This window comes from Mya arenaria, chromosome 17 (assembly GCF_026914265.1).
Source record: "Mya arenaria isolate MELC-2E11 chromosome 17, ASM2691426v1".
In the NCBI taxonomy this organism is placed as follows: Eukaryota; Metazoa; Mollusca; class Bivalvia; order Myida; family Myidae; genus Mya; species Mya arenaria.
This window is the reverse complement of record NC_069138.1, coordinates 48,485,684-48,499,675: the sequence shown is the minus strand read 5'-3', so window position 1 is coordinate 48,499,675 and position 13,992 is coordinate 48,485,684. Positions and strand designations below refer to the sequence as shown.

Genomic DNA, 13,992 nt, shown 5'->3' with positions numbered 1-13,992 from the left:
GAAGGTTTCAAAGTGTTTAAGACACAGGAGTTTCTGCAGCAAGACAAGGTTCACGCTACAGACAGACTGACCCATGTGGTCACTGACATGCCAACCTTAGCTACAGTGGACAGCGGTCAGTTGATCACTCACTTGGACTTGGCTTGTGATGACCTCACACTTGCTGCTGCTACAGCTGATGGCATGGTTCACCTGTATGATGTGCGCAATTTTGCATCACAGGTAATATATTAACTTGATTTTTGCAGTTCATTTTTTTGATATATTGTTCTGATCAACACTCTGAAAGTTTGTCAACTTATCTCACAGAACATAAATTATGCATGTCAATATTTAATTTTTATTTGTTTTCAAAACATTTTCATTGTTATATCATTCAAACTTTTAAATATTTGAATGAGGAGCTCTTGAAGGATTTTAGGGTGACTTAGAACTAGCAATTTCCAAGTGTGTTTGATTCTCTAGTAATCCCCCTGTCTGTTCATACGTGTGGCTGTCCATCCATTATTTTCAATTTTCTTTATATTCGGATATTTGTCGTCTAATTCGGACAATACATGAAAAGGTTTGCTATTTTAATTTCCAATTACTTGTTATTTTTTATAGCTAATGCCATCCAGAACCAATTTTTTTGTGTCTCATTGTTTTCGGTTTAATTTTCAAAACCGGTTCAGGTCATTGACAAATGACAAAACATATATGTATTATACAGAATAAGACATGGTTGACCATTGCTTTCGGTTGATAATTGCCCCAGTGAAAATAATTACCCTCTGTCAAATTTTCTTCACACTGGGGCAATTATCAACCAAAAGCCAAGGTCAGCCATGTATTATTTTATGAATAACAGTCAACTTAGGTAAACCTCACCATGAAATGTTCCTTTACTTCATAAACCTTGGAATATTTATTTTTATGCCCCCCTTCGAAGAAGAGTGGTATATTGCTTTGCACATGTCAGTCGATCGGTCGATCGGTCGGTCCGTCGGTAGTCCAAAGCTTGTCCGAGTGATAACTCAACAATTCCTGGACGTATGGTCATCAAACTTGACATGAAGGTTGGGCCTGACCAGTAGATGACCCCTATTGATTTTAGGGCTCATCAGGTCAAAGATCAAGGTCACAGTGACCTTTAATGGTAAAATCATTTTAAAGCTTGTCCGAGTGATAACTCAACAATGCCTAGACCTATAGTCATCAAACTTGATATGGAAGTTGGGCCTGACCAGAAGATGACTCCTATTGAATCCTACTGTTGAATTTTAAATAAGTAAGTCAAAGCTGAACTTGAAAAATGTTTTCTGCTTGCACCCAGGAACCTCATAGTTGGTATGTGAAAATTGTGAACTGCAAAGAATCTGGTGTGATTCCAATACATTAAGTTCACATGGCATGACATAATTATGCGGTCATCAGCATTCCACAAAACCATCAGTGATGATTGCATTATCCAGATTAAATTAAACAAAATGGTACTTCTTACATCCATTTATCACATTAAATCTTAATATTCAAACTTGACTTGCAGTTGCGTCTGACCTGTAGATGACCCCTTATGATTTTAGGAGTCATCGGGTCAAAGGTCAAGGTCACAGTTACCTTGAACGAAAAAAGCTTGTCTGTGATAACTTGTCAATGCCTGCACCCATGGCCCTCAAACTTGACATTTAGATTTTTTGTGACCAGCTGTTGACTCCTTTGGATTTTGAGGTCAAAGGTCATGGTCATAACACACTCTATCCTCACACTTTGAATGGTTATAATCTTAAAACTGCCTCAAAGGCATCCAATGTCAGTGACAAATCAGCTGTCATTTCGGTCCATGCATATTTCATTCAATTGTCCATATGATCCTGACAACATGGCGCTCAGGGGGGGGGGGGGGGGGGGGGGGAGTTGAGAAACATCTCTTGTTTTAATTAGTTTTAGAATTATTCAAGGTGCCAGAAATTATACCTGAGGCGTTAGAAAAGAAATATACATGAAAACTAAGTTCCTTATTAATATAATTGGGAAATGATGCTTTTGTGATACTGTCCAATTACAGCCGATTAATCGGATAATCAATCCATAAGAGTCTATAATTAATTGATTTTGAAAGTCCAAGACAATCACTAGTATTTCCCTTTTTTGCCAAAACAATTTTTGCTATTTTTGGCCTGTTAATGGATGTGGCTATTATTCCCTTAGAAATGGAAAAACACACTTAGGCCTAAAAAAAAAATACATTTGGTTCGGGTTACCTGACCCTACCTACGGAATGGGCGCCGACCCTACCGTTTTATAGTCAGTTTGAAAAAAAAAGAAAAACTTAAAAAAATAATAAAAAAAAAATAATATTTTTTTTTATGTTTTTTTGGTTTTTAATATGGAGTTTAAAACCTTAAATGCTTATACAGGTGATAACTTTAACACCATTCTCCAATGATGAAAATGGCATTCTTATATAAACTGTAATAAAAAAATAAATAAAAAAAAATGAAAAGCCTACCTACCCTTAGTACCTATTTTTGAAAAGGATGTAACCCTAACCAAACAATTTTTTTAGGCCTTACAATTTAAGGTATTTAAAACCAATATGGGTTTTCTCTACTTAAAAACTAGGTCAATAGGTCAAATATTGGGACTTTGTGTTAAGTTTTGTTTTCCTTTCACAAACTTATCAGTGTTTATCTAATCTTCAAGAATCAGAATATTTCTCGGCATGGTATTTAGGACCATTTTGATTATGGGTCATCTGGAGTAAAAAACTAGGTAACTAGATCAAATCAAGAAAATAATTGCATTCATAATATAAACAGTGCATTACAAATCTTCATGAATCTCAGTCAGAATATTTGTCAACATAATATGTATACAATAAGACCAGCGGAAATATGGGTCCTCTTGGCTCTAAAACTTTAGTAGTCATTTTATCAAATATTAAGAAATACAGTTTGTGTTAAAGTTCAAATGTGTTCCTCCATTACTCAATAAAGTTAGTCAGAATATTATTATTTCTCAATATTGCATTTAAGACCATTGTGAATATGGATCACTGCAGGAGCATCAGATTTTGAAATCAACAAATGACAATGTGTGCTTGCTTGTTGTACACAACAAGAACTATAACTCTCTAACCCATTATTACAAAATTACCTCCATTAAATTGATTTTTTTTTAAATTTAAAATCATGTGAAAATAAGTGAATGAAACTTAACATACAGTTCAAGACAACTCTGTTGTGTTGTTCCCAAATTGTCTCCCATAACAAATAAGTATATTTGATGAAAATTACTCCAGAAAGAGAATTTGGAAAAATTGGTTGATGCCAATATATATTTGTACCTGGAGAATCATAACTTATGATCCTTAAATTACTTCTCTAGATATTGATTAGGAGTAATCCTTCTTTCCACTTTTCTTTGACAAATGCGAACTTGTGGAAATCGCAAGATCTTCAATTCTTTGAACCACCCATTTAAACATACATGTTATTGGTGTCAAATTATCTCCCCTTTGTCAATATTTATTTAAGTGTATTTATTTGAGAAGTGTGTATATAATTTAACACTTTTTCATCTGTAAGTATTCATTCTTTTGATTTACATGTTTAATAAATAGCCAAGTTCAACTCTAAAATGTCTTTACATGGATTCCTCTGTCGAATGTGCATTTACCAGACTTTTATCTCATCATATAATTGCTCTAGTATTTTATTCTTTCTTAATGACATTTCTCTTTAAAGTTCCGGTCACCATACAATTTGATACTTATCATCAGTAAATATCTATCAGAGCTAGCCCCAAGATATATATATATTTCTGTAATAGCTTGAGTTTCCTTTCTAATTCAGGTATCTGGCAATGTTCAGCCATTTCACAGTTTTCAAGGCTCGCCGTTTGTGTTGGACATGGCCTGGAATCCCGGGGAACCAGGCACGCTGGCAGTAGTGTTCTCAAGTGGTCAGATTGATGTGTATAGCGGGAATAAGAGAAGGGCCTCTCTCGCATCAGCAAAGGCTACATGTGGTAAGGATTAAACTTTAAAATTCTTCACAGATTTGGGCCCCCCCAAAATGTGTGTTTCAGGTAACCCGACCCTTTCTTATTAAAGCTGCCAGCTCTAGTCATTTTAACAAAAAACGATCTTCCCACTATGAACACATTTTTTTTTAAATCATAGAATATCATTCATTTTTTTTAGAAAAAAGCTCCTAAACAACATCTTTATATGAGTGACATTTGCAAGAAATATTAATTCCATGGCATGTGCATTTCAAATTTGAAAAACAAGTTTCATCTTTGGGAAAATATAAAAACATGCCAAATAAACGATATAAAGACAATTAAACATGGTTTGACTCTTTCCATATAAACTGTATACTGTGTTTCAGCCAGACTTGTGAAGATCTGTTTATTTTGTTCAAGAAATATATATTTTTTGTTCCTTCACAGAAATTGTTTCTAGGCTAACATTTTGGGAAATATTAGGACTTATTGATGAAAATGAATGTATTTTGCATGGTTAAATAGCCTTTAAACAGCAGTAAATTGCACCTAGAAAAATACCCAAGATAAACTTTGTACAAGGAAATTAATATTTAACGAACAGAATAGAATAACTCCCGAACTGATTCAGTTGCCGCTATCCAGTTGCCAGTCAGTTAAAACATAAATTGCATCTGCTAAATTTTCTCATGCATCATTCTATATGATTAAATAACCCCTTCACATACATGTTTAATGTTTCCCACTGCCTTTCACCCAGTATGCTGGAGCCCAAAGGGGAAGCAGCTTGTGGTTGGCTGTATTGACGGGACCCTAGCACAGTATGACCCAGACCTCAATCAAAAACGGGTGTGGGACTGCCCAGCCATCCTTGGGGGAGCTGCTCAAGGTGAATATTCAGGGTCATTAGATGCGAATATTCTAGCTGTATATTAGAATCTATTGAATACCTTGACTTATCCATTCAATTTTAGTCCGCTTATAAAATTTATCAGTGCAGTGTTTTATGATGCACTGTGATCTTATGGACAATTTTTTCAAAACACTATCCAGTAGTTTTGTGCCGATGATCGTTTATAATGGACAATTGATCGGAAAGGCCTGCGTCAGCGACAATCGATAGTGGAATTTGAACAATCGATTATAGAAACAAGGGATGTAACCGCTACCTACTGATTTTCTTTTTCTGGTTGATGCTAGTTAATGTTGAAATGTTAAGGTGTTACTATGTTATTATGAATTTTCTTTGTAATTTTAATGCTAAAGGATTGGTTCTCAACTTCTCATGTTTGTGGTTTAAAGGTGATTTTTAGAACATGGTTCCGTTTACTTCTTACCATGTTAGAACTTAGTTTTCTTAAAGAAAATGATCTTGTAAGACATAAAGAACATTCAACTGCTTGTTGTACTTGTTACTGACTGATTATTAAAAAGAAATTGAATTCTTTGTATATACAATACTAATTGTAAGACAAAAATAAGAGCCTGTGGTCTCATGTTCTGTAATATTTACTTTTGAACACTAAAAGATAGTTGCGTTCTGAATAAAATATGTAATTTATACAAAGAAATGTACAAACAATATTGTAAGGGAACGTTGGTGATTAAAACTGGTGCATGCACTGTATCTGTTTGCCTTAAATATGATGACAAGAGATAATCAAATAATGATTAAATCGATTAATAATCGATCATTGATCGGTTTCATAAACCGATTATTGATAGTAATTTTTTTGTCCGTTTCTGAACACTACTATCCAGGCCACCCATAAAAGGGACCATAGATGTAGCAGGTTTGTTGATAAAGTAATGGTCATCTACCAATGTCTTTAAGCTGCATAGGGTAACGGTCATTCTAAATGATCCTTTCCAGTTTGATATTATGTGTCATTTGGCTAAAATACTTTTTTCAGCAGTTGGTGAAATGTATGAACAATTGTTTTGTAGCTTTAAATTTTCCATCTTTATAAATATTGCAAGATTTATTAATAAAATTAAGATATCAAGAAAGAATTTTCTTGTTAAAGTCTGTGTATTTTTTGTCCAATTTCATAACACACAGTACCTTTTACCCTTGTATGCATGCGAAAGACTACACAAAAGAAAAATGATGAATCCCACTTGAATATAAATGATTTATAAGTAAAACATTTTTATTTTTGTCCAAATTTTTTATAGGTTTGAAATATAAGAAGAACGATGCTTTCATGTTTATATGTGGTAGTTTATTAATTCTCATTGCTTGCATAAGATATATCACTATGTATGGGGAAATGTAGTGTTTAACAAATAATTTCTGACCGAACGTTTAAATTTTTATGTATTAATCATGCAATACTAAGACAGTTGAAAGCTATGAAATTCTCGACTCAAATGTGACATGACCTAAGATCAAATGACCATCATATTATTGTCAATGTTGTAACATGAGGGCCTTGTATTCTATACTTGTAATAACCAATTTCAGCCCTTGACTTGGTATGGCTGTCTACATACAGTTTCCTCGTGGCGTATGTGGTTCAGGACTGTGAACAACCTGTGGTCGTCCACATCAACGGATCAGTAAGTACCTAGTACCCAGCTTTTATTGCTATTATATCTTGTACCTGTGTTTGAAGTTTGCCTTCTTAATTGTGTTGAGACTTCATATCACCAGTCATGGAACAGGGTTCTCAATAAGTTTTGGTTGAACCATCTCAAATAGTAAATGACCAGCTTCTACTTATTTTAATGAAAATTCATTTAGTTTTCCAAAATTTCTTATTGAGAACACTGCTATACATTATAAAATAACACATTTTTAGCTCTACTTGCCAAAGGCCAGAAGAGCTTATGCGATGGTAATGTGTACGTAGTATGTGCATCCGTGCGTTCGTGCGTCTGTAAACAATTGCTTGTGAACACGATACAGTCTTCAGTTTTGATTGTATTTCAATGAAACTTGTACAGTATCTAGATATCCATTAGAGCTGGGTTTCTTTCGAAAACCAGCCAGATCCGCCCATGCACGCCTAGATTATGGCCCTTGATAGTATAAAAAATGCTATTGTGTAAACAATTGGTTGTGAACACGATACAGTCTTCAGTTTTTATTGTATCTCAATGAAACTTGTACAGTATCTAGATATCCATTAGAGCTCGGTTCCTTTCAAAAACCAGCCAGATCCGCCCATGAATGCCTAGATTATGGGCCATGAAAGTTTTAAAGAAATGCTCTCTATTTTTAGCCAGGTCTGCATGAGCGAATTCTATTTTTAGCCAAGTTTACATGTACATGTAAATTCAAGTCTAGAGTTAAGGGAGACAATTTGCAAGTCTAGGATTTTGAGAGACAATTTGCTTTTTGCTTCTGCAGCTGATTTTTTGAATTACTCTGCCTTCTTCTTGTTGAAAGCCCAAAGGCCATTTTTTAGCATTAAGTTTTGTAGTTTGCGCATTCATCTTAACAAAATTGGTTGTGAATGTTTAAGTTATGCACCTGGTGTCATTACTGGCCAGACCCAGGGTTCACAGGTTTGGTAAACATAAATCTGGAAAGGTTTGAAAATCTTTTTGTGTGTTCGTGCATCCATCTCAGCACAATTGATTGTGAATGTTTGTTCAAATTGATCAATGTTGTCCTAGGATGCCCTTGACTTTGACCTTTTGACCAATTTTTTTTAACTTTTAAAACTACAGAAATTTTTACTATGAGTACAGTTTTGAAAGCATTTTTTTTTTGTCAGATGACTTTTACTTGGCACATATTAAAATAGTTCATGGAACTAATCTGCTTACAATACTCTCTGGGCTCAGATGTTGAACGTGCTACGTTTTCAGGTAAGCCAAACACAAAACATAAACCATATGTCTGTTGCCTTTTACCCATACATACATGCTCTGGATTGATATGACCACAAAAGCCATGCCAGTAGAGCATAGGCCCTTTTGGGCCTCTTGTTCCTTAATATTGGGCCTCTTGTTCCTTAATATTGGGCCAATTGTTCAGAACTTTGTTGAAGTTAATAATGTTGTTGATGGCTGCGTTTTTAACTTTAAAAGGTGAAATGTTTTTCTTGTGCTCATATATTTAAATAAAACAAGTAGAGCCGAGACAGAGGTCTCAGCTCTCGTAAGGAACACTGAAGTGTTTCCATCACATTTCCGGAGCAATAAAGATTTCGATGTTTGCAACAATGACGTTTACATCTATGTTTACTTGAAGAACAATCCGCTCATTGTATATGTTGTACTACATTGAATGAGAATTAAAAAAGTACTCAAATTAACACATCTAGGGTGTAGCACAATTAATTTTGTGGTTCTGGTTACCTGAATGACCCTCTTGTGGCACAATTTTTTGTAAAGGGTTATACAGTTTACTTGTATTTTTAATTTTTTTGGCAACATAAATGTCAGAATGTGTTTGTATGTAAACATTAAAACGATATACATACTTTGTACACAATTGAATAGTTTTCCAAAATGAAAGGTTTTCCTACCTACATGTATCTAAACTTTTTCTGGTCAGCATTTAAGAAAAACCATGATTCTTTTTTGGCCTAATGACAGTGGTGCTTTTCTTCCACAGAGAGATGGCTCGTTATCCCATTCCATGTTTGAAGACATGTGTTTTGGTACGGGGGAGGACAGACAGCACAAGTATCACTTCAGCTATGTACAACAGTGGTAGGTGACTTGTGTTAGAATAGAATTGAACAGTTGATTGATGGTTCTTTTTAGCTTTACAAAGAAAAAATATATTAAGGAATTGTTATAGCCTCGGTGTCATTGGCACGGGTAGATTATTTTGCAAACTCTTAAATGATGGCCTTTAAAACTGTGAGGGATATTGACACGAAACTTAGTAGACTTGTTCGCAATGGCAATATGTACACATGTGTAGCAAGTTTCATCAATTTGGTGAGTGTTTTTTCAGGAATGCCCCTTGACCAAATCAGTTTAAAAATCGGTTAACTGTGGTCTATTTTCTTGTCCATGTGAAAGGCATGCATAGATTTCTCAAATGTATGAATATATGTTCCTTTGTTTACAGGGAGATGGTACTGGCAGCGTCCAACAATGCTTCTGAGGTGGGTGTGGTGGGGCGCCACCTGGATGGCACGTCTTTGGAACGATGGTGCCTGGAGGACTCTGCCCGGGCGGAGTGCCCCCTCACAGACAACTATGGGGATACCTATCCTATGGGCATCACTGTGGACTTTTCTTTGCAAGAGAGAATAGCTATGGGTAGGGCTTCTAATATGATGTTTGATTATCACCCAAAATAAAAGATTATAGTCTGATAATGTAGTTACATGAACCACCATGGCAGATGTATTTCACTACAGTCATTTCAGTAGGCAAAACTTACATGTACATGTGAAGTTGAGCAGGTATGTCCACATACTTCATTGTATATCTTCTCTATGTAATTAATGTTTAAAAGCACTCATTTTATGCTCAAATGCTGCGGTATCTTTTTATTCTAGGAAAACAAATTCCTCCTCTTGTATTTTATGCTCATAGTACACAAAAGATTTGTTCTCCCATGGCCAGTGTTAGTTTAACAGTGTCCTCGATAGTAAGATCTGATATCCACCGGCAGACTAGAGGTCTGCTGCTTTTATGTATGTGCACACATTCCCTCCAACCATAACGCCCAGTAAAAATGTTTTATTATGACCCCACTGACATGTGCTTGTGTTAACAACAGACTGCCTAGTGATCCAGTATGACTTGATGTACTCGCACCTGTCAGCTCCGCCCATTACCATCAATATAATTTTCCTTCCTTTACAGGTGATGAGAAGTTTCATCCGGCATCTCCAATAGTGCTAGTGTTATCCACTGAAGGCCTTGTGATCCCCTATTACATGATGTACATGCACCAGTCTACTCCTGAAATAACTGTTTCCCCTCAGGCTCTACCCTTGGAGGGGCTTCGAAAACCTGGTAAGATTAACTCCATTTCTATTACATGAATCAGTTGACCCAGTCATACTGCACAAAGTGTAAACCAGTTGTATTTCAATCTGCTAAATTCACTTTATTATTTGTGTTATTACAGGTCTATTGTGTTATTATAGTTGGCACACAAGGAAAAAGTTATATATTAAATTTAACCTGATTTTGTAAATAACATCTCCAAAATAATGAGTCTTCAGAATTAAACAAGTGATTATGTCTTCCCCATTCATGGGTAGACATACCGGTATTGTTAACGCACTGTCCATCAGTCCTTCTGTATGTCACACTTTGTTTCTGCTCAATCACTCTAGAACGCTTGCACCCAGGAATTTTATACTTAGTATGCAGGTTGGTCATGCCTGGTAGATGACCCCTATTTGGTTTTCAGATCAAGAGTAAAGGTTGTGGTGACTTTGAGGTAAAAAAACAGTTTCCGCTCAATAACTGAAGATCCTTTGAGTCCACAAACTTCAAACTTGGTATGTGACTTGGTCATGACTAACAAATGACCCCTGTTGAATTTGAAATAAGTAAGTCAAAGGTCAAGGTGGCATCAAGCTGAAGCTGAAAAATGTTTTCTGCTTGCACCCAGGAACTTCATACTTGGTATGTAAAAATTGTGAACTGCAAAGAATCTGGTGTGATTCCAATACATTAAGTTCACGTGGCATGACATATGCTGTCATCAGCATTCCACAAAATCATCTGTGATGATTGTAGGCTCCAGATTAAATTAAACAAAATGGTACTTCCTTCATTCATTTATCACATTAAAATCTTAATATTCAGAGGATCACTGATTATGCAGTAGATTTTCACTATTAAATACAAAGGCTAAATTTCAAAGGTACAGATTTCATGCCCATCATTGATTATTTTTCAGCTATGACCACACAATGGGGAAGACAAGGGCTTTTTTTAATAATAAGTTGGTAAATAAGTTGATAGTCCATTTTAGGCATGTGTCTATCTAAATCTAAGTCTGAAAAAAAAACACCATCAAATTGTCCATAATGTTTTGGATTTCGTCCTAGGTACCACAGTACAGCCCACTTCAAAGCCAGCAGCAGATGGTACAGGCCTGTTTGGGGGCCAGACTACAGCCTCCCCTGCAGCTCAAAGCATAGGGAATCAGGGAAGTTTATTTGGTACCCAGTCTACATTTGGCTCCAAATCAAGTTTTGGAGCTGGGCTCCAGTCATCTGGGACTGGTACCCTGCCTTCTTTTGGAACTGGTACCCAGTCACCGTTTGGAACTGGGACACAGTCACCATTTGGAATTGGTGCCCAGTCTACAACTGGATCCAGTACCAAACCAGCATTTGGGGCTGGGGGGCAGTCACCATTTAGTTTTGGAGGCAGTACACAATCCAGTTTTGGTGTTAATAGCACAAGTAGCAGTGGACAAAGTAGTCTATCTAGTCTGCTGACCGCAGGTAGCAACACTACCAATAAATCAGGAGCAAATACTGCATTCTCTGTCACCCCTAGCAACGTGAGGGCACCTGCAACTACAGCCAGCCAGACAACTTTTGGTGCTGGACTTGGCTTTGCTGATTCACTTGGAGCACCAAATAGTGGATTCTCTTTTACCCAAAGCACAGGGGCACCAGCAACTAAAACTGACCAATCAGAAAGCAAGCCAGAATTCGGAGTTGGGGCAGGAGCATTTGCACAGAGAAATTATGACAGACCAGGAGCTTCATTTACCCTAAAGACAGGGACTGCTGCTACAGGACAATCAAGCTTTGGCAATGGGGAAGGAAATGTCTCAGCACTTGGGGTGAAAACTACATCTGCAGGTGAATGTTTTTCTATCAAACAATTTCCAATTTTATGAATTCTTGGTCTTTCCTTGAAATAGCAATTCTTGCTGTAGGAACTGCATTTCTGACAATAAAACACAGCAAACAACTGTTTGATTGATCAGCATTGATGTCAGTAAAATAAAAACAGTATTTCTGTTATCAAATTGAATTTGTTGTTTTGATAACTTTTAGCTCACCTTAGCTGTAGATGAATGTCTATCGTCTGTCATCCGTCGACCTTCTACAGTTAGATAGTTAACACTCTAGTGGTTACATTTTTGCCTCAGTTTTCACAAAACGTGGTCGGACGAGTTCGAATATGGGTCATCTGGGATGAAAAACAAGGTCACATGACCTAAAAAAAGGAAAAACCTTGTTAACACTCTAGAGGCTACTTTTTTGTCCAAATATCCTGGAAATTTGTCAGATAGGTTGTTTAGTTGATTTCTAGCTCAAGTTTGAATATGGGTCATCTGGGGTTAAAAACTAGGTCACAGAGCCCAAATATGGAAAAATCTTGTTAACACTCTAGAGGTAACATTTTCAGTCCAAATATCCTGGAAATTTGTCATAAAGGTTGTTTTGTTGATTTCTGGCTCAAGTTTGAATATGGGTCATCTGGGGTCAAAAACTAGGTCACAGAGGCCAAATATGGAAAAACTTTGTTAACACTCTAGAGGTAACATTTTAAGCCCAAATATCCTGGAAATTTGACAGAAAGGTTGTTTTGTTGATTTCTAGCTCAAATTCGAGTATGGGTCATCTGGGGTCAAAACCTAGGTCACAGAGCCCAAATATGGAAAAACCTTGTTAACGTTCTAGAAATAACTTTTTCAGCCCAAATATCCTGGAAAATTGTCAGAAATGTTGTCTCATTGATTTCTAGCTCAAATTCGAATATGGGTCATCTGGGGTCAAAAACTAGGTCACAGAGCCCAAATATAGAAAAACCTTGTTAACACTCTAGTTTAAGTGTTGTGCTTGGGTCACTTACATGCAAACTATCAAAGCTATCACTTTAAAACTTTGGAAAACCTGTTTACTATCAAATGTACTATATGAAATAATTAAACCGAAAAAGGATAAAATCAGGCAAGCGTTCAGCACCTGCAGGCAATACTCTTGTTAATACATATGATTTTTCCATGTTTTTATAAGACCTTTTAAAAAATGGGTTGATTATAGTTTCACCTGCGATGTCCAGGAAGTAGAAAGTCCAGTATGATGTCCGATCAATAACTTAAGAACCGTATTTCCAATCAGGTTAGCATTATAGGACTATCTTGGCCCTCTTGTTTATTTATTTCCATCACTTGAAAAAAAAAATGACCTATTTTGTTCAAATCCCCAGATGCCAAGAACAGCACACCAGCATTGGCCACAGGTCAGGCAGCCAGCTCAGTGTTCGCCTTCAAGCCTCCAGTACCAGCTCAAGTAACAGGTATCTTTTAGAGCTCGTTATCAAAGAAGAGTGAGTATATTGCATTTGCACATGTTGCTTGGTTGGTAGGCCGTAAGACCAAAGCTTTTCAGTGTGATAACTCGACAATGCTTGAACCTATGGACCTCAAACTTGACAGGAAAGTTGGGTGTGACTAGTAGATTGGTTTTATGGTTATCAGGTCAAGGTCATAGCGACCGTGAATGCAAATAGCTTGTCAGAGAGATAACTTGACAATGCCATCACCTATAACTTGATGTTGTGGTTAGATGTGACCAGTAGATGCCCCTAATTCATTATGACATCATAAGGTTAGAGGTCAATCGGGATACATACTTATTCCATACTTCCAGGAGGATACATGTTTATCTGAAAACAAAAGTCATCTCAACATGATTAAGTACTGTACCTACTATCCTCAAACTTTGAATGAACATTGGTAATAAGCTTCAAACTGCCTCATAGGCATGCAATGTGAAATGACCAATCAGCTTGAATTTCAGTCCATGCATATTTTGTCCAATTGTCCAAAAATGCTGCTCAGGAGAGCATAACATTTGACAAACATCTCTAAATTGTTTTCCTTGAGTTTTTACTCCATCAAGAACATTTTTTGCTTAAGAATGATTTTTCTCAAGGATATTGAGCAATGACCTTTGTAGGCTTTATAGGAGTATGCATTTTTTTAAAGCCTAAACATAAAAAACCTTGAATCATGCCATGTTTGTATTTGAAGGAGCCTTCAAGCCTTCAAGCCTCAACTACTGGCTCAAGTCACTGGTTGGAGTCGTGGGTTTATTTTTA

At 36.3% G+C, this 13,992-nt stretch overlaps 1 protein-coding gene across 1 annotated transcript in view; it reads left to right on the top strand.

The window, feature by feature from the left end:
- Positions 1 to 13,992, top strand: part of LOC128224180 (nuclear pore complex protein Nup214-like) — a 43,187-nt gene that overhangs the window by 2,655 nt on the left and 26,540 nt on the right. Inside the window, exons 3-11 of the mRNA XM_052933927.1 lie at positions 5 to 222; positions 3,837 to 4,011; positions 4,751 to 4,879; positions 6,458 to 6,552; positions 8,561 to 8,658; positions 9,026 to 9,219; positions 9,772 to 9,924; positions 10,974 to 11,741; positions 13,099 to 13,188. Of these exons, the coding sequence (XP_052789887.1) occupies positions 5 to 222; positions 3,837 to 4,011; positions 4,751 to 4,879; positions 6,458 to 6,552; positions 8,561 to 8,658; positions 9,026 to 9,219; positions 9,772 to 9,924; positions 10,974 to 11,741; positions 13,099 to 13,188 (1,920 nt within the window). The remainder of the gene's footprint in view (positions 1 to 4; positions 223 to 3,836; positions 4,012 to 4,750; positions 4,880 to 6,457; positions 6,553 to 8,560; positions 8,659 to 9,025; positions 9,220 to 9,771; positions 9,925 to 10,973; positions 11,742 to 13,098; positions 13,189 to 13,992) is intronic.